Source organism: Silene latifolia, chromosome X (assembly GCF_048544455.1).
Source record: "Silene latifolia isolate original U9 population chromosome X, ASM4854445v1, whole genome shotgun sequence".
Lineage (NCBI taxonomy): Eukaryota > Viridiplantae > Streptophyta > Magnoliopsida > Caryophyllales > Caryophyllaceae > Silene > Silene latifolia.
Window position 1 is genome coordinate 330,867,188 of NC_133537.1, and position 18,771 is coordinate 330,885,958.

General features: G+C 31.3%; 2 protein-coding genes across 2 annotated transcripts; both read left to right on the forward strand.

The window, feature by feature from the left end:
- Nucleotides 1-11,807: 11,807 nt before the first annotated feature.
- LOC141620853 (uncharacterized) lies at nucleotides 11,808-13,097 on the forward strand. Its single transcript, XM_074437614.1, has one exon. It carries the CDS (start codon nucleotides 11,808-11,810, stop codon nucleotides 13,095-13,097), a length of 1,290 nt encoding a protein of 429 aa, XP_074293715.1.
- A 3,373-nt stretch (nucleotides 13,098-16,470) lies between these two features.
- LOC141620854 (uncharacterized) lies at nucleotides 16,471-17,733 on the forward strand. The gene has a single exon (XM_074437615.1). It carries the CDS (start codon nucleotides 16,471-16,473, stop codon nucleotides 17,731-17,733), a length of 1,263 nt encoding a protein of 420 aa, XP_074293716.1.
- Nucleotides 17,734-18,771: the final 1,038 nt, after the last annotated feature.

Genomic DNA, 18,771 nt, shown 5'->3' on the forward strand with positions numbered 1-18,771 from the left:
TCTTTCTCCCACCTAAAAAAATGTTACAACTTTAAAAATTTAACATTTAATTCAAGATTATGTTTAAAGTCTCTTATATAATAAGTATATTTTGAGAGATTCAATATATTTGGGGTGATACCTAAGTTCCAAAGATAAATCCTATTTATAATCATGGGATCACCCCACCTTATGATAATCTTCTGATGTGGGACAATTCAACTATTTATACGTAGTATATATATTTATCACATTTTTCAATGTGAGACGAATAACATATTTAACCTAATTCGACATCCAACCCGATTTAATAATAAGCAAATACTATATTATCTATTAATATTTATACGTTTGTATTCTATTTTTTTTTATCATAATTAAAATATATGCAAATGATATGAACCTATACTCTAATAATAGATTTTTTTTAATACAATTCTAATTATATTATTTAAACTTAATATATTTACCACACATACATTATTTTTCAATGTGGGACATATAAAATCTATAGGTAGAAAATAATGATATAAACTTTTAAGAGCTCTCCAAGACAATACTTAACAGACTCAAAAGATTTTGGGCTATGACTTCTATTTATAATCATAAGATCACCCTGCCTTATGGTAATCTTCCAACGTGGGACAATTCTAATATATATACATAGCATATTCACCACACTTACATTATTTTTCAATGTAGGACAAATAACATACTAAGTACACCATTTTTTCGCACCTACTTTGACATCAACTCGATTTAATAATGAGAAAATACAATAGAATCTGCACTCTAATGATACCATTTTTTTGTCACCATCTAATTATATAATTTTCATACGATACTTTTTTGTCAAATGAATATAAAGTTTTTATATCAAAATTATAAACATCACTTTAATATAATATAGAAAATGTATATATATGAGACAACTCTATTATTTATACATTATATATTCACTACACCTACATTATTTTTCAATGTGGGGCATATAACATACTAAAAACTACATATCTTTTATATATAAATTTTTTTGTATTAATATCTAAGTTTCAAGGATGTCTCCTATTTAAATTTCACCCTACTAAAAAATACATATTTTTTATATACTATTCTTTCGATGTGAGATACATAATTTAATTATTTAGACGTAGTATGTTCATCATGCCTACATTATTTTTAAATGTGAAAGATATAACATACCAAGAAGTAAATGTCTCTTCTTAAAAAACCATTATTGTATACGTATTGTTTTTCTTTGAAGGTAAAACTACTTAGTCTCGATCGACGATCATTAGATAGAGATCTCTATATCGTACATATAACGACACATTAACGCTCTATTAGTGCATTCAGGACACAACCATTAGTAAATCTTTAGTTTTGTTTTGTGTTAGGAGACAACCATTAGTAAAACTCTTTGTCATTATAGGTTGTCTATGTGACACCAATATTAAGTGACATTTTGCTTCTCTTGTTCATGTTCTTAACTCTTTTCCGAGTAGTTATCATCAATCTCCACTTTATTTTTTATATCATATTGTAGAGATAATAATAAAAAATCTTAAGAGAGCTCTTTAAAACAATATTTATGAGACTCAAAAAATTTTGGGTTGATACATAAGTTCCAAATATGTCTCCTATTTATAATCATAGTATCACACTACCTTATAATAATCTTTCGATGTGGGACAATTCTACTATTTATATGTAGTATATTCATCACACTTACTTATTTTCCAATGTGGGACAAAACATACTAAAAAGTACACAATTTTACATATTAAGAAGTACACCACCTTTAATATGTGCAAATAATATGAAATTTATACTCTAATGATAGCATTTTTTACCACAAAGCTAATTATATTATTTTCATAATTTTTTTAACGATATTTTTTTGCCAAATGAAATGTAAAAGTTTGATATAAAAATTAGAATTATCACTTGATTATAATTTAGGAAATATGCATATTATAATAATTAAAAGATTCTCTACTTTATTTTTTACATCAAAAATTATACTTTCCTAAATTGATTTTTGATGATGTGGACGCTCTCAGATCGCTCGAAAAAACTCTCTTTTATATATATATATAGATGTTGGAGACGGCTTTGAATTTGAAGTTTGGGGTAAACTTGTACTTATGTACGACGTGCTTTAGCCGACTTGAATTAACCCTAACTAATTGTTTTCTTTGTTCTTTTAAGGTATGGAGTGGTTAATAATAAAAATCACTTCCTCCATTACACCTTTTATTTTTATTTTTATTTTTTTTGAAGAGATAATTTTAATCAAACTCATCAAATGATTGAGACAATTAGGGTTTTTCTAACGTGTGCCCTAAGAGCACACATTAAGAATCCATAAAAAGAAAGATTCTCAGGATAATTTCATGATAAATTTAGTGATGAACTCATTGTTGCCATTCTTAATGAAATTATCCAACTTTTCTTTTTATTGATTCTTAATGTGTGCTCTTAACCAATCGTTGGTTGGCGCAGTGGTAGCATGGGGCTGCGCTTGGTAGGGACGTCTGCGGATCGATCCCCCACAACTGCGATTGGGAGGGGTTTAAATACCGTAATCCTTGGACACGCCCCGAAATCCGGATTAGTCGGCCCAATGTGGTTCGGATTACCGGATGGTTTAGACCAAAAAAAAATGTGTGCTCTTAAGAAACACGTTAGAAAAACCCTTATTATTATATCTAGAACATAATTCTTTGAATAAATTCTTATCGATCTTATGATTAATGGAAGGTATTCACATCTTGTACGTATCTTCTATTATATTCTTATAATATAATACTAGTTGAAAAGCCCGTGCGATGCACGGGGCTCTCATTAGGATAATTTGTATAAATATATTCTATAGTTGATAAAAAAAAGTTCAATTATGTTTAAATCATTGATAAACAAAAGTTCGTGGTTGGTATAGTTGATCAAAGAACTATTAGTGCTTTTGCATAGGACTTTATAATTTAGTAGTTATTAATTCAGTTGTAAAATATCAGAGTATGTAATTAGTTTTTCCATTATTGTTATAGGTATCACTGGTTTTAATTAAATACAAAACATTATCTCCATAAATATAGTACAACTCACCAAATGAATCGCCCTTAATAACTGAGACAGACCTTTATGAATTTTGCAAATTATTTTAACCTATAACAACTACGTAAAACTAAATGGTTTTACATAAAGCAACAAGTATCATAATTATCTATGTTTAGTGTTTTTAGAGCAATGTTAGATCTCCTATAGCAAAAGTTTTCCTCGATTATCTACAATTAATTAAGAGAGTGTTTTGCTCTTTATATACCTTCTCGTAAAATCAAATCCATACTAAATTCCAATAAAATTAGTAGTTCTAAACAACAGTACAAAAATATATGTGATTCTGTTACATAGAATGCATGAGACTCCCATTAGGATCATCTTTAACAATATGCATATTAAATGTTCTAAGAATTTGTTGAACAACAAATTGCAAACATTGCTTTACATTGTCATGCTTTGATAGTAGAAGTCAATTAAGTTGATAAAAAAAAGTCCAACAAATTCTTGAAAATCGGAACACAAAAAACTTTTGGGTTGATTATTGATGGATCATCAATCCCTTTAACTTAAAATAAAGTTACTCCTTTTGGTATTAATTATATCAATTGTATAGAATGTAATTACCTATTTTTATAGTTGTATGCACCACCGATTTTAGTTAATTTAAAACGTCATTCCCAAAAATGTGGTTTAATTCCATAAAATGAACACATGATAACTGAGGCCGATTTTATAAGATTCACAAATTAGATTAACTTACAACATTTACGAATATTCCATTTAGTAAGCATACGACCGTGTAAATGTTGAATGGTGGTACGAAAAACAACATGTATTTTAATTATATATGTAGCCTGTTTGGAGGATTTTTGTTAGATCTCTAAACAATAAAAAATTGTTTTTGACTATTAACCATTAAGACTGGTTGTTCCCTATGAACTTCATGTAAAATATATAATACGAAATTTAATTTTTTAGATGTGAGATATATTTTTAAGTGAATTAACGGTCAAAATTTTTAAAGTTTGACCTGTAAAAATAAATTAGGGGTTTTGTGTGGATTCGAGGAAATATATACGTACAATCGTTTTACTTCTTAACGAATATATATGCAATTAGGTTTTTTATCTTAAGGTCAAACTCTTAAGTTTGACCTAATTTATTACACTAAGGAGTACTTTAAATTCAACTAAACCCTTATGAGATACCCACCCCATAGTTAACCATTAACAAAAAAAAAATGATTATTTCCACTTTGGTGCCCTAAGGTTTAGCCTAATTTCACTTTAGTGCCCCGAGTTTTGCATAATTACACTTTGGTGCCTTGAGGTCTACTTCCCACTTAAGTGACCTATACATAACATTCTTAATAATTTATAGTCCCTCCATCATCTTTTATCTCCTTGGCCACTTCTCTAATATATGTGAGAAAATTTTATTGAAATGAGAAGATAAAAGATAATGGAGGGAGTACTAAAAAAAATATTTTGAACATAACAAATCAAACATTTTTTTGCAATATTACTATGTTGTATGCAGTTTAATATCCAATTTTGCACTTCATTTTACTGAAAATATAATTACTTAAGATAAAAGTTGACTATTAAATGTTTTAGGCCACCAAAATGAAATTTTATTCAAAACTCAGGTTAACAAAGTGGAAGTAGTCGAAACCTTAGGACACTAAAGTGGAATTATGCAAACCCCATGGCACTAAAGTGGAATTAACCCAAATCTCAGGGACCAAAATGGAAATTTTCCGAAAAAAAAAACCTTTGAAAAGCTATCGTAAAAACTATTGAACTTTTAAATATACAATCAGTACATGACAAAGTAATAACCAATCATTCGCAAACCGCGGTAAATAATTAAGTGAATAAAAACACATAGAAGAATTGAAATTTAAAAAGTAAAATTGATCTAAGCGAATAATTTTGTATATTTGGCAGTTCAATACATTTTTAACGTCTATTATGGATTTGAGATAAATTTGAAACCAGTTTGAAAAAAAATTCGGTGATATAATAGTAGATTATATATAGTTCTCACAATTTGTATATATATTTACACTGACTTATTCATAGTTAGCTGGTTCTTGAATTATTAGTCCGCATAAAATCGAAATTCTTGACTTTGTTCATTTGTATTTAATTTTTTGGCTCATTTGACAAATCTATATGAGACTTATTTAATATTTTTAAATGGTAGCTCAATTTTTTTTAATCTTATGTGAATATTATTGGTAATTTAATCATACACATTTGACACGTTATAGAAAGTCAGAGTTAAAACTATTTTATGTCATCGTTGAAGTTGTTTATTTCTAATATTATCATTGTAGAAATTTTTCTCCGTCAAATGCTAAGTAAATATCATTCTTTATCTCTTTTTCCTATTATGACATGTTACTTTTTCATGAAGTATTTTTTTTTTTAAAACAAAGTTTAGCTTTTCCCTAAGGTTTTTGTGTAAGACAATTACGGGTTTGGTTATAATTACCAACTCGAATCTTTTGTAAATCTTTTAAATATTCAAAAAAATTTCTAAATAAAATTATCTTTATTAATACACAAATTATTTCACAAAATAGTTAAAATCGAACAACTTAGATTTTTGACAATATTTATATTTGTAAGAGATTATGATCTCTTTTTTTTTTCTCTCACAAAGATTAATTATATGTTTATAAAATATACAATTTTAACACTTTTATACGTTTATTATATGACTTTTTTTTTACTTTATAAATATTTCTATAATAAATATTCTTTATAACATTATTTTTCTATTATTATGTTAGTAAAAATAATCGATAAGTTATTAGATCCACTTCTGTTAGTATTTTTTTTCTTATAAAATATTAGATTTACTTCTATTAGGATTACTTTCTCATAAATTATTAGATTTACTTTGATTAGGATAATTTTATCATAAACTATTAAGAGAAAAAAAGCTAAATCTACACTTATTAGGAATTCTAAAAAAGTTAGACTCTCTAATATCGCTCTTAAAGTTTCTACTTTATATATATGTATTGATAGTAGTATCACGCTTTTAACAGATCCAACTTATCTTCAAAATTTGAAAGAGATGGTCTCTTACTGAAGTTAACCCGAACAAATATGCGTCTGAGTCAAATTCTTTAGTTTATGAGGGCAACCAAACCGAATATGCGTCTAAGTCAAACTCTAATTGTAACATAACTAGGTTTGGTGCCCGGCTTCGCCCGGGCTACCTCTATTTACCGTTAAATTTTATTTTCAATATTTGTAATATAGTTTTCTACGACATATCTTGTAATTATGATGAAATGTAAAATTTTATCTGGCCTATATTTAAATAAATAAAATATTTCCTTGAGTCGATTGGTTATTTAATTGTTTATACTTTTTCTCATTGTTACCACTCTTACTTTTACTACATTCGTAGTTACTTTCACTACTCTCACTATCATTATTATAACTGTCACTACTCTCACAATAATATCGTTAACTTTATTAATCTCGTTGTTGCTACTATTAATTTTACTACATTTAATTTAATGTATAATTCTATGATGATACTAATTAATTCCATAAGTGGGTCATGTTAATTTTAAGGAAAATAACTATATTCTTGTTTTTTCTAAATTTAATTACTTTAATTTAATATAATTTCCATAAATATTCTTCATCAAGGCTCTTTATATTATACTTTTAACCAAAACTATATAATATTTATATTGAGGTCCCTTTATCAGGTCCATCACACGGTGCTATCGATTTAAAACTATATACTATAATTAATTTGTATAAATTTCTTTAATTACATTAAAGTCCCTTGGTTTCTGGAATTAATATATAGTACTAGTATTGGTGCCCGGCTTCGCCCGGGCTACCTCTACTTACCATTAATTTTTTTTTTTTCATTAAATAAAATTATTTAAAGTTGCATAACCCATAAATTTATCATTAATATATTTTTTTATGACATATCCTAAAATTACGATAAAATAAATTTTGAGACAAATTCACTACTCCCGCTATTAATATTTTACTCTTATTAATGAAATAATAGTAATAAAATTTCACTACTTGCCCGTAATCATTGTTACTTTCACTACTCCCGCCGTAATTATTGTTATTGTCACTACTGCCGCATTAATATTGATAATTTCACTACTCCCGCCGTAATTATTGTTACTTTCACTATTGCCGCATTAATATTGATTATTTCACTACTCTCGTTGTTGTTTCTACCACTTTCACTAATCTCGCTGATAATATTGTTACTTTTACTATTCAAATGAGTGATTATTATCATATAACTATATTCAATGTTACTACAATTCTTTTCTTTACTACGAAATTATTTTTACTACTTGGGCATGTAATTTTAAGAGGATTATATATTTATATAAATATATTACATATATGCATTAAATCAAATCGAAAGAATTATGCAATATTATATATTATGGAATCTAACTTGAAATATTTATAACCTACTTATATTATATTTTTGTATGTTAAATAATTAACATCTCTATACATCTAATAAACTATAAAGTTTAAAAAAATTGCATAGATTTTAAATTTAATATATAATTTTATGATGATAATAATTAATATCATAAGTGTGCATGTTTATACTAATTAATTATTTTATTTTAAGGAAATTGACCATCTTCTATAAATATTTAGGAAAATTACCAAGCATGTTTTTTCTTTTAGTCTCCTTGAAATTGACCTTCTTAATTAATTATTTTATTTTAAGGAAATTGATCATCTTAATTAATTAATTTATTTTAAGGAAATTGACCATGTTTTAGTCTCTTACAAATGTTTAGGAAAATTACCAAGTTTCTATATAATTTAATTTTAACCCAAACTATATAATATTTGCATTGAGATCCCTTAATCGGGTCCATCACACGGTGCTAGTGATTTAAAACTATATAGTATAATTAATTTGTATAACTTTCTTTAATTACATTGAAGTCCCTTGGTTTCTGGATTTAATATATAGTATTGATTGATTGATTAATAAACCTTATTGAGCTTGATAAAGAGAATTACATTCCAATACAAACTGAAATCATCAATGGCGGCCTTAAACTTCCATCTTAATGATGATCTCAATTTCCCTCCTCTTCCAAAGCCCTACATCGAAACCAAACAACAACACCAACGTAAACCACGTAACCGCAACACCAAACACAATAACAAAGACAACAATAACAACAGTCGAACTTGTATCGATGATCTAAACGATACATTACTAGAGCTAATATTCATATGTTTCCCATGGAGACAACTTGCTCCTTGCAAATGTGTTTCGAAACGTTGGAACTCAATTATCTCCAATCCCGACTTCCTTCGTCTTCTTCCCCTTGAACATTCACCCTTTACCCTATTCGTTTCGCGAACAAGATATCCTCAATACGGCGCCTTAGCCTCGTTCCTTGTTACGGAGCACCCTTATTTCCAAGGACATGAACTTTGCCTCGATTTCCTCCCTGGCGATTATCATTATGATAATCCTAACTATCTCAACATCGTTGCTAATCACAAAGACCTCTTTGTCACATATCGTACCCTAAACCATGAAGAATCGGCCTATTACATTGCTAACCCGTTTACCAAACAGTTTATTGTTGTTCCTTTAACACGGACCCAAGTCGACATTAATTATGACTGGACGTGGTGTACGGCTGTTGGGTTTGCCGGAGTTGTCAAAGGAGTTAGTACTCCGGAGGTCACTAATTTGAACGATTTCAGTGATGGGTTTCGCATTGTTAGAATTGCGGGCAGGTACAACGAAATGTTGCAAATTTATTCGTCTAAAACGAGTCAATGGAGGTCGTACCCATGTAATAAACCCCGGTTTCATTTAAGATCCTCAAAAATGGCCGTGACTTTGAATAACAAGATATTTTTTCAAGGGTCGCGAAAGTTTGTAGTCATAGACCCCTTTGGCTTTGGTGACGATATTGAATCTCCTTGCTTACTCGACCTTCCTACCGACTCAAAAGGGAGTGTACTAGGAGTTAGTCGAAATCGATTGCATATAGCAAAGTTAAAAGATTACTCTATTAATCCATATCCAAGTATTAAAGTATGGGAATTAGAGGATTATTATAAGAAGGCGAATTTTAAATTACTATTTAAATTGCCATTGAAGCCGTCGATTTTCTATAATATATTATCTCCTAATGTTCATATATTTCCCAAGTTCTCAGATTGGGATTCGACCATCGGGTTGATTTGTTGTCATCCCAATGATCCTTATATTGTTTACTTTTCAAACCATGCTACAGTTTATCGATGCGACGTTGTTAAACAGAGAACGAAAGTCATGGCTCATTGTGTAAAGGATTGGCATGAGAGACTTGTATTCATGCATCCATTCGTTAAACCATGATATTTATATATTGCCTTGCCTTGTTATATGATGTCTCGTTTACTCTTTTTGCGTTTTTGTTCATCTTAGAATACTCTGCGATTATTCTTAGAGGAAAGCGAATGTAATATGCGGTTTTTAATAGGACTAGATATTAATATCGGAATAATTATGATTATTTATTCAGTAGGTCTCATGAAAGACCGTCTCTCACTAATTTAGTGGGAGACATAATAGAGAAAAAAGAAATTAAGTGAATCCCTCATCCCATAATGTGTGAGGTCTTTCAATAACGGTATTGAGAGACCGTCTCTCCGAAGTTTTTGTGTTATTGGAAGGCTTAAGAGTCGATATCTAGATTCAATGCTCCGTCTTGAGTCGATGTATTGGGCTACTTAAGGGTCAATTATGTAACTATATATATATTGCTATCAAAGCTAATACAAATCATCAAATCATTCCCTCACACAATCTTATCATGGTATCAGTAATCTGGGTTTTTCCAAAAAATTCTTCACTAACCATCATCAAACACCACGAAGATCATACGATCAGCCGCCATGTTTGGCGATGAAGAAAACTCTGTTCCTAACCCAAAAATCAATTTTTCGAACCCTTATTACCTCGGGTCGCATGATGTCCCGAATGCCAAGATTTCTAATGTTGTCCTCCGTCTTGATAACTGGGCTCGACAATTAGGAAGTTGTTCAATGTACCCTCGTGTCCTGCATCCGTAACACAATTGATCCATCACTTCAGGATACGATTTCCTATGTCGATGATGCCTCGGTGTTATGGTCTGAAATGGAGGCTCAATTTGCGGTTGTTGACGGCACTAAGATTCATGGCTTAAAGACTCAGTTACACAATTGTATACAAGCCAAATGTATGGATGTTACGACTTATTATGGTAAAATGAAAGCTTTTTGGGATTCTATTGTTGTTCATGAACCACCATTTGCTTGTAAGTGCGAAAAATGTGAATGTGAAATCGGACCTGCTGTGGTTAAACGCTTAGCTAACGAAAAGTTACAACAATTTTTTATGGGCTTAGATGCTACGTTATATGCTAATATACGGTCTCAAGAATTCCAACTCGACCCTTTGCCTACTTTGAATAGGGCGTATCACGCCGTTCTGCAGGAAGAAAGGCTTCGTGCTCCTGCTGAACTCTCTTCTGACCCATCTGATGTCGTTGCCATAGTCGACACCACCACATCCTCCATAGTTGACACCACCATTTCGATTCCATCTCAATTGGCCAACTCTTCTCTTCTTTTATCATCGCTGGGTGTCGGCAGTCCAATGAACACCCCTACCAAATCCAGGTTTCAACTTCGAGCTTGAAAATTCCAAAATCGGTAATTAAAATTCATTTTCTTATTTTTACTGTGAATATACATATTTTTATAGTAAGAACTTCGAATATTAAGTTCAAAATTGGCGTTTACCTTAAGTGCATATGGAGTTTACATTCAAAACTCACAGTTTTAATTTGAAAACTTTATTTATTTATGATGAAAATCCAATCCTTAAAAAATGCTCTTTTCACTGTAAAACTTTGAGTTTTCTTTACTTTTGTAAAATGAGTTTGTTAGTTAATCAACAGCCAATTTTAGTTAAATAACTTGATGTTTTGAATTAAAAATTTTGGATGAGTTTTTTTGGAAAATGAAGGGAAGTCTATGGTTGTTAGGTGGTGTTGGGTGGAGGTTGACATTCACACATAGGGCATATTGTTTGGGTGACTCAGGTTGGTGTTGGAGATCGAAGATGGGAATCAATGGCTTTGGAGGACGTAAGAGAAGGAGATGGAGAAACTAGAAAGTTAAATCACAAATTGTTTTATAGGACTGTCTTATAGCATAAGACCAGCCCATAATCTAAAAGCCCAAACAATTAACTTATAACTCACCTTTTTAATCAAATAACCAAAAGCCCAAAAAAATTAGTTAATAAACTTATAAAAAAATTATTTTATTTTGATAACCTAGAATTTTGTATTAATAACTTGTATATTTAACTATGTTAGTTTTTATCATAAAATATCGTGTTTTAAAATAAAATTAAATATAAATTAAATTAAGTGTTATTTTTGGGCTTCTCTCCTTTTGGGCCAGTCTTATGGTATAGGACGGTCCTATAGGAGAGTTGCTGAAGTTAAATATAGTTTGGGCTTATTTCATTTTGGGCCCGTCTTATTATTAGAATGGTCTTAGAGAACAATTCGCCAAGAACGAAAAAAAAAAAAAAAAAAAAAAAAAAAAAAAAACTGGAGTAATTAATAGGGAGTATTCCCTTTCCTTGGTCACGGCTCACGGGTCCATAGTCCATACTCCATATATATAAACTAGGGTTTCAAATTGAAAACAATAAAATCATCAATGGCTGCCCACCAATTAGATCTTGATAATCTCCACGACGTACTTCCTCTTCGTCGTCTCATAATTTCAAACAATAATTACGACCTTCAATCTCCCATCGACGATCTTAATGATACCTTACTAGAGTTGATATTCATAAGGATTGTCCAATGGAGACATCTCGTTACTTGCAAATGCGTTTCGAAACGTTGGAATTTTATTATTTCAAATCCCGATTTTGCTCGTTATCTTGCTAAAAAACATTCACCTTTCACGTTGATCCTTAGAAAAGGACGGGCGGCTTACCATTGCCTTATTACCGAGCACCCTTACTTCCAAACACATAATCTTCGCCTCAACGATATCACTCCTATAAATATCGTTGCTAATCACAATGATATCTTGGTTGATTTCCGTCCTGCTACAAGGAGGGCACAATTAGTCTATAACATTACCAATCCACTTACTAAACAGTTCATTGTCGTTCCATTGCCATCTGAAATACTGTTTTACTATACCTCTGAGCAAAATTGTAAAATTGGATTTGCGGGATTTGTTGACGGAGTTAGTACCATTGACAATGTTCCTAACTCGAAAAATGACGTCATGGGATTTCGGATTATTCCTGCAATTATGTCGGACCAAAACAAATTAATTTGGCACATATATTCGTCAGAGACGGGCAAATGGAACAAATATTCTGTCAATGATTTGGGATTCAAGTTCAAGACAGACGAGATATGCTACCCACTTGATGATCAAGCCCTGACATTGAACAACAAAATTCACTGGCGCGGTCGGTCTAATAAAATTCTAGTAATCGACCCCTTTGTCGTTGAAGACAATAATGTATTGTATTGTGTTCTAAACCTACCTAGTGCAATTCAAGAAGACAGCGTACTTTGTTCATGTAGAAATCGACTAAGAATAGCCCAGTTAAAATCAAACAAGATCGGTCTGAGGATCAAAATATGGGAATTTGACGACGTCTACGATGATATGATCAATTCGGGATGTAATACCATGGCCAACGTAAGGCTGGTTATTAACTTTTTATTGAAGCCAAATCTGATTGATAGGCATTTCAATCCTTTCCATGGTGAAGGTTTGTTCTCGATTAATTTACGGTGCACACAAAATAAGATGATTTGTTGCCATCCCAATGATCCTGACACTGTTTACTTTGTATTCAAAGATAAATTAGTTGAATGTGATGTTGTTAAGAGCAGATTAAGAGTGATTAGTGATTGTACCACTACTAATTGGTCACGGTTATTTATGCTTGTGCATCCATTGCCAGCACTACAATAGCTCATGAATTGTAATCGAATCCTAGTACTAATTTAGATTAAAATTTCTTTGATGTTATTGTTTCGATTTGTACTGCGGAATACATATGTGTACATCCAAGAATGACTAAAAATCTATGAGAGTTTTTGATTCAATTGCAATGCCACATGTACTTAATCCTCACACCCACAAACAAGCACTTATCGACCCATATTGGCGAGCCGCCATGCTCGATGAACACCAAGCCTTATTCTGAAACAACACTTGCAAGTGAGTCATTTTGACAACGATAAACTGAGATTAAAATAAAAGAAAGTTTGTTCTATGCACCCCAAGAGTACTATTAAAACTCTCAACGAAATTGCTTGTGTTGTCTTCACAAGCCAGGTCTGGATTGAATTTGTGCTTAGTCCACTGTTCTTTGTCCCCCAAGTCAAGAAACCACCTTGCACATCCATTCCCTCCATGTTGAATAACTTTTTCCAAAGCTTTTTTGAATGTGTACTCTGATGTTGCATCCACAACCATCCAAAATAGCTTGTGCATTAGTATTCCAGGATACTCTTGCTTGAAATTTTTGCATAAATGTCGGGCACAAAACCTTTTGTATGCATCAGGCCAGACCATCTCCAAGGCTGGCTCAACACCCTAAGTATAAGGAACATAATGAGTAAGAATCATTAATTAATGGGGAATATTAATGAATAATTAGTAAGAGCATTAATTAGTTACCTTTTGCCTATCAGAAATAATTGTCCAATTTGTCCTGCCACTCTCACTCACACATGAGATGGTTCAATAGTAGCTCCAATCCAGATGTCAATATTTTTCTTCCCAACAAATCTATTAAACATTTCCATAAGGTCTTTATCCTCATTCAAAGGGATAGACTTCATCTTATAAGAGTAACATAACGAAGGGTTTTTAGGCAAAGGTATACCTTCTTTATCTGTTTCATCATAAAGATCATTAATAATAGGGTGAATTGATAAAAACACCTCTTTAAGTACCAAAACTTCAAAATTACACCCCTTTATGTTTTTTTTACAAAATTACACCCATAAACTTCCATTTCCTTAAAATTTGATACCCGTCTAATTATCCGGTCAAACAAAGTTATAAACTGACTATTTTGCCCCTGACTTATATACAACTTATCATTTACCCCATTCATTTTTACATAGTCATTTCTCTATCCCAAAACTAAAATTAGGTTAAATCCTAAATTTTCCCCAAAATTAATCCATTGTCTTCCCTCTCAACCTTTTATCATCCAATGTCTTCCATCTCAATGTCCCACATTGATTCACGCCTGCTATTGCATACTTCTTTCCCATTGCCATGAATCATCAAATTAGCCCTAAATCTTGCTAGCCAACACTTTCCATAGCTGATATGAACATTCAAAGTCCTTAGAACATGTGATTGAAAGGACTTCAATTTCCAATCAATGTTACTCTTCCAAAAATCAAGAAACTTCTCAGCCAAATACTCACTCGACAATGACTTTCTATTGTACCTTGATGACCCCACAATGGTCTCGCCATTAATGGTCAATCAACTCCCTGTTGTTGATTTTGGTAGATTTATTATGATTTTGGATGATAAAAGCTAAGGTTGAGATGGAAGACATTGGATTAATTTTGAGGAAAATTTAGGATTTAACCTAATTTTAGTTTGGGGATGAAGAAATGACTGTGTAAAAATGAATGGGTAAATGATAAGTTGTATATAAGTCAGGGGCAAAACAGTCAGTTTATAATTTTGTTTGACCGGATAATTAGACGGGTATCAAATTTTAAGGAAATAGAAGTTTATGGGTGTAATTTTGTAAAAAAAAAACATAAAGGGGTGTAATTTTGAAGTTTTGGTACTTAAAGGGGTGTTTTTATCAATTCACCCTTAATAATATCGATCATTAAACACTTATCCGTATCTTCAACTAATATTTCAACAAAGTTAGCCCTATAATGAAGCTTCAACGAAATATTCTCCATGCTGCAACCAAAAAATACCACAATCAAGTAGTAAGCCCTTTATAAAAACAGAGAATCAGTCGACACAAAAGGTATAATCATCTTGAAAATGTAGATAGTGACATTTTTTTAACTTAATTCTCAACTGCTAATTCAATCAACAATAAGTCTCCCTTGTTTCGTCACAAGCTTAAGACGGGTATATTCGTCACAAGCATAAGACGGGTCAAATCTCTCCCACTTGTGTAGATAAGACAAGTCTATGAAATCACAAAGTGTTTGTCTTTACCTATTTGTATCGAATACGTCCGTCACAAATAAAAATTTGTGTTCAATTAAAAAGAAAGCTTTTGTACAAAAAATTGTACAATTACCTTGAAGTGTACCTTGAAAGGGTACTTGTCTAAGTTGAATAAGTGTACTAGAACACCTAAATGAAATCATTGTATTCTACAATCCACATTCATTTCCACTTGATACGGCAATACTTAGCCAAATAGCCACCCATCAAAGACCAAACAATTAACATCACCCTCATTTATCGTTCCTTTGTAATGGGCTTACCATCCATGGCTACTAATCCTTAATTAGCCATGTTAGTATAACTGCTACTCTGCTAGTATATGAAAAGGGCGAATCTTTACCCTTAAAAGTTGTTATCTCGGCCAAAAAATGACAACAATTAACAAAGAACAACACTAAATAATATTCCGTCGAATTAAACAATATTGTTATTTACAAAGAAAAATAAAAGGGGAATATTAAATACCTGCTAAGCCGCAGGTCCGCAACTGAAAGGAGAAAATTCTAGGCTGTCAACAAAGGGATTGTCGATGAAAGAGGATTGATGAAATGATTTTTGGGTTCAGAAACCCTAGATTGTAGATGTTATTTAGAGAAACAGAGGATATGTGAAGGGTTTTTCAGTGATCACTGTATAAAGGGGTATATTGAGATTTCTTTCTATTTTAATTTATACATGTCGATGCTCAGTCCTTAATGAGTCAATGAGTCAACTAGTTGTCAGGTCAGCGTAAGTGTAAGACATATCAACAAACTAACGTCTAATTTGACGGAAGCAAAGATTAGTGTCACACTGATTACTTTTTATAAGATACAGGGTTACCATTAGGGGTTAAATTAAAAATAGGGTTATTATGTAGGATTCGAGAAAATACGGGGTTACCATATAGAAAAACCCATAAATTTTTATATCTTTATATCATTCCATTGAAATCTTTGAATTTTCGATTTAGACTGGGTCTAACCGGAGTAACTAATACTTTCAAAAAAAAAGAAAAAAAAACTGGAGTAATTAATAGGGAGTATTCCCTTTCCTTGGTCACGGCTCACGGGTCCATAGTCCATACTCCATATATATAAACTAGGGTTTCAAATTGAAAACAATAAAATCATCAATGGCTGCCCACCAATTAGATCTTGATAATCTCCACGACGTACTTCCTCTTCGTCGTCTCATAATTTCAAACAATAATTACGACCTTCAATCTCGCATCGACGATCTTAATGATACCTTACTAGAGTTGATATTCATAAGGATTGTCCAATGGAGACATCTCGTTACTTGCAAATGCGTTTCCAAACGTTGGAATTTAATTATTTCAAATCCCGATTTTGCTCGTTATCTTGCTAAAATACATTCGCCTTTCACGTTGATCCTTAAAAAAGAAAGGGCTTACCACTGCCTTATTACCGAGCACCCTTACTTCCAAACACATAATCTTCGCCTTAACCATATCAGCCTACCTATTAAGATTGTTGCTAATCACAATGATATCTTGGTCGATTGCCGTCCTGCTACAAGGTGGGGACAATTAGTCTATAACATTAGCAATCCACTTACTAAACAGTTCATTGTCGTTCCATTGCCATCTGAAATAGTGTTTCACTATACCTCTGAGCAAAATTGTAAAATTGGATTTGCGGGATTTGTTGACGGAGTTAGTACCATTGATGTTCCTAACTCGAAAAATGACGTCATGGGATTTCGGATTATTCGTGCAATTATGACGTACCAAAACAAATTAATTTGGGACATATATTCTTCTGAGACTGGGAAATGGAAGAAATATTCTGTCAATGATTTGGGTTTCAAGTTCAAGATAGACGAGATATGCAACCGACTTGATGATCAAGCCGTGACATTGAACAATAAAATTCACTGGCGCGGTCGCTCTAATAAAATTCTAGTAATCGACCCCTTTGTCGTTGAAAACAACAATGTATTGTATTGTGTTCTAAACCTACCTAGTGCAATTCAAGAAGACAGCGTACTTGGTTCATGTAGAAATCGACTAAGAATAGCCCATTTCAAATCAAACAAGGTCGGTCTGTGGATCAAAATATGGGAATTTGACGACGACTACGATGATATGATCAATAATTCGGGAGGTAATACCATGGCCAATATAAGGCTGGTTATTAACATTTCATTGAAGCCAAATCTGATTGAAGGTTTGTTCTCGATTAATTTACGGTGCACAAAAAATAAGATGATTTGTTGTCATCCCAATGATCCTGACATTGTTTACCTTGTATTCAAAGATAAATTAGTTGAATGTGATGTTGTTAAGAGCAGATTAAGAGTGATTAGTGATTGTACCACTACCAATTGGTCACAGTTATTTATGCTTGTGCATCCATTGCCAGCACTACAATAGCTCATGAATTGTAATCGAATCCCTAGTACTAATTTAGATTAAAATTTCTTTGATGTTATTGTTTCGATTTGTACTGCGGAATACATATGTGTACATCCAAGAATGACTAAAATTTCTTTGATGTTATTATTTCAGACGGATCTTGCGGTCTGAAATAAGAATTTGTGAAAAACTATAGGTGGAAAATATAATGATATAAACTTTTAAGAGCTCTCCAAGACAATACTTAAGCGACTCAAAAGATTTTGATGCCTAAGTTTTAAGGATGCTCATAGAATCACCCATCTTATGCTATATTTCGATGTGGGAAAATTCTAATTTTTATATGTAATATATTTATCACACCTATATTATTTTTCAATGTGGGAGGTATAACATACTATGAAATACACCATCTTTAATATGTGCAAATTATATGAAATTTATATATACTCTAATGATAACATTTCTTACCATGAATCTAATAATATTATTTTCATAATTTTTTACCGACATTATTTTGTCAAATGAAATTTAAAAGTTTTTTTTTATAAAAATTAGAAACATAATTTGAATATAAAATAAGAAATACATAGTATATATTATAATAATTAAAAGATTTTCCAAACATTAACTTAGGTTAGAAATCATTATTGTAGAGACAGTAATACAAACTCTTTTAAGAGTTATCTCTGACAATACTTAAGGGAATCAAAAGATTCTGGGTTATGACTTCTATTTATAATCATAAGATCACCATGCCTTATGGTAATCTTCTGATGTGGGACAATTCTAATATTTATACATAGTATATTCACCACACTTACGTTACTTTTCAATGTAGGACAAATAACATACTAAGTACACCATTTTTTTTTGCACTAATATAGAAAATGTATATATATGGGACATTTCTATTATTTATACATAATATATTCACAACACCTACATTATTTTTCAATGTGGGACATATAACATACTAAAAAGTCTATATCTTTTATATCAAAAAATTTTGGATTAATATCTAAGTTTCAAGGATGCCTCCTATTTATATTTATA

Bases quoted from the DNA above. Each gene is read 5' to 3' on its own strand.
- LOC141620853 (XM_074437614.1), top strand. From the start codon at position 11,808: ATGGCTGCCCACCAATTAGATCTTGATAATCTCCACGACGTACTTCCT.
- LOC141620854 (XM_074437615.1), top strand. From the start codon at position 16,471: ATGGCTGCCCACCAATTAGATCTTGATAATCTCCACGACGTACTTCCT.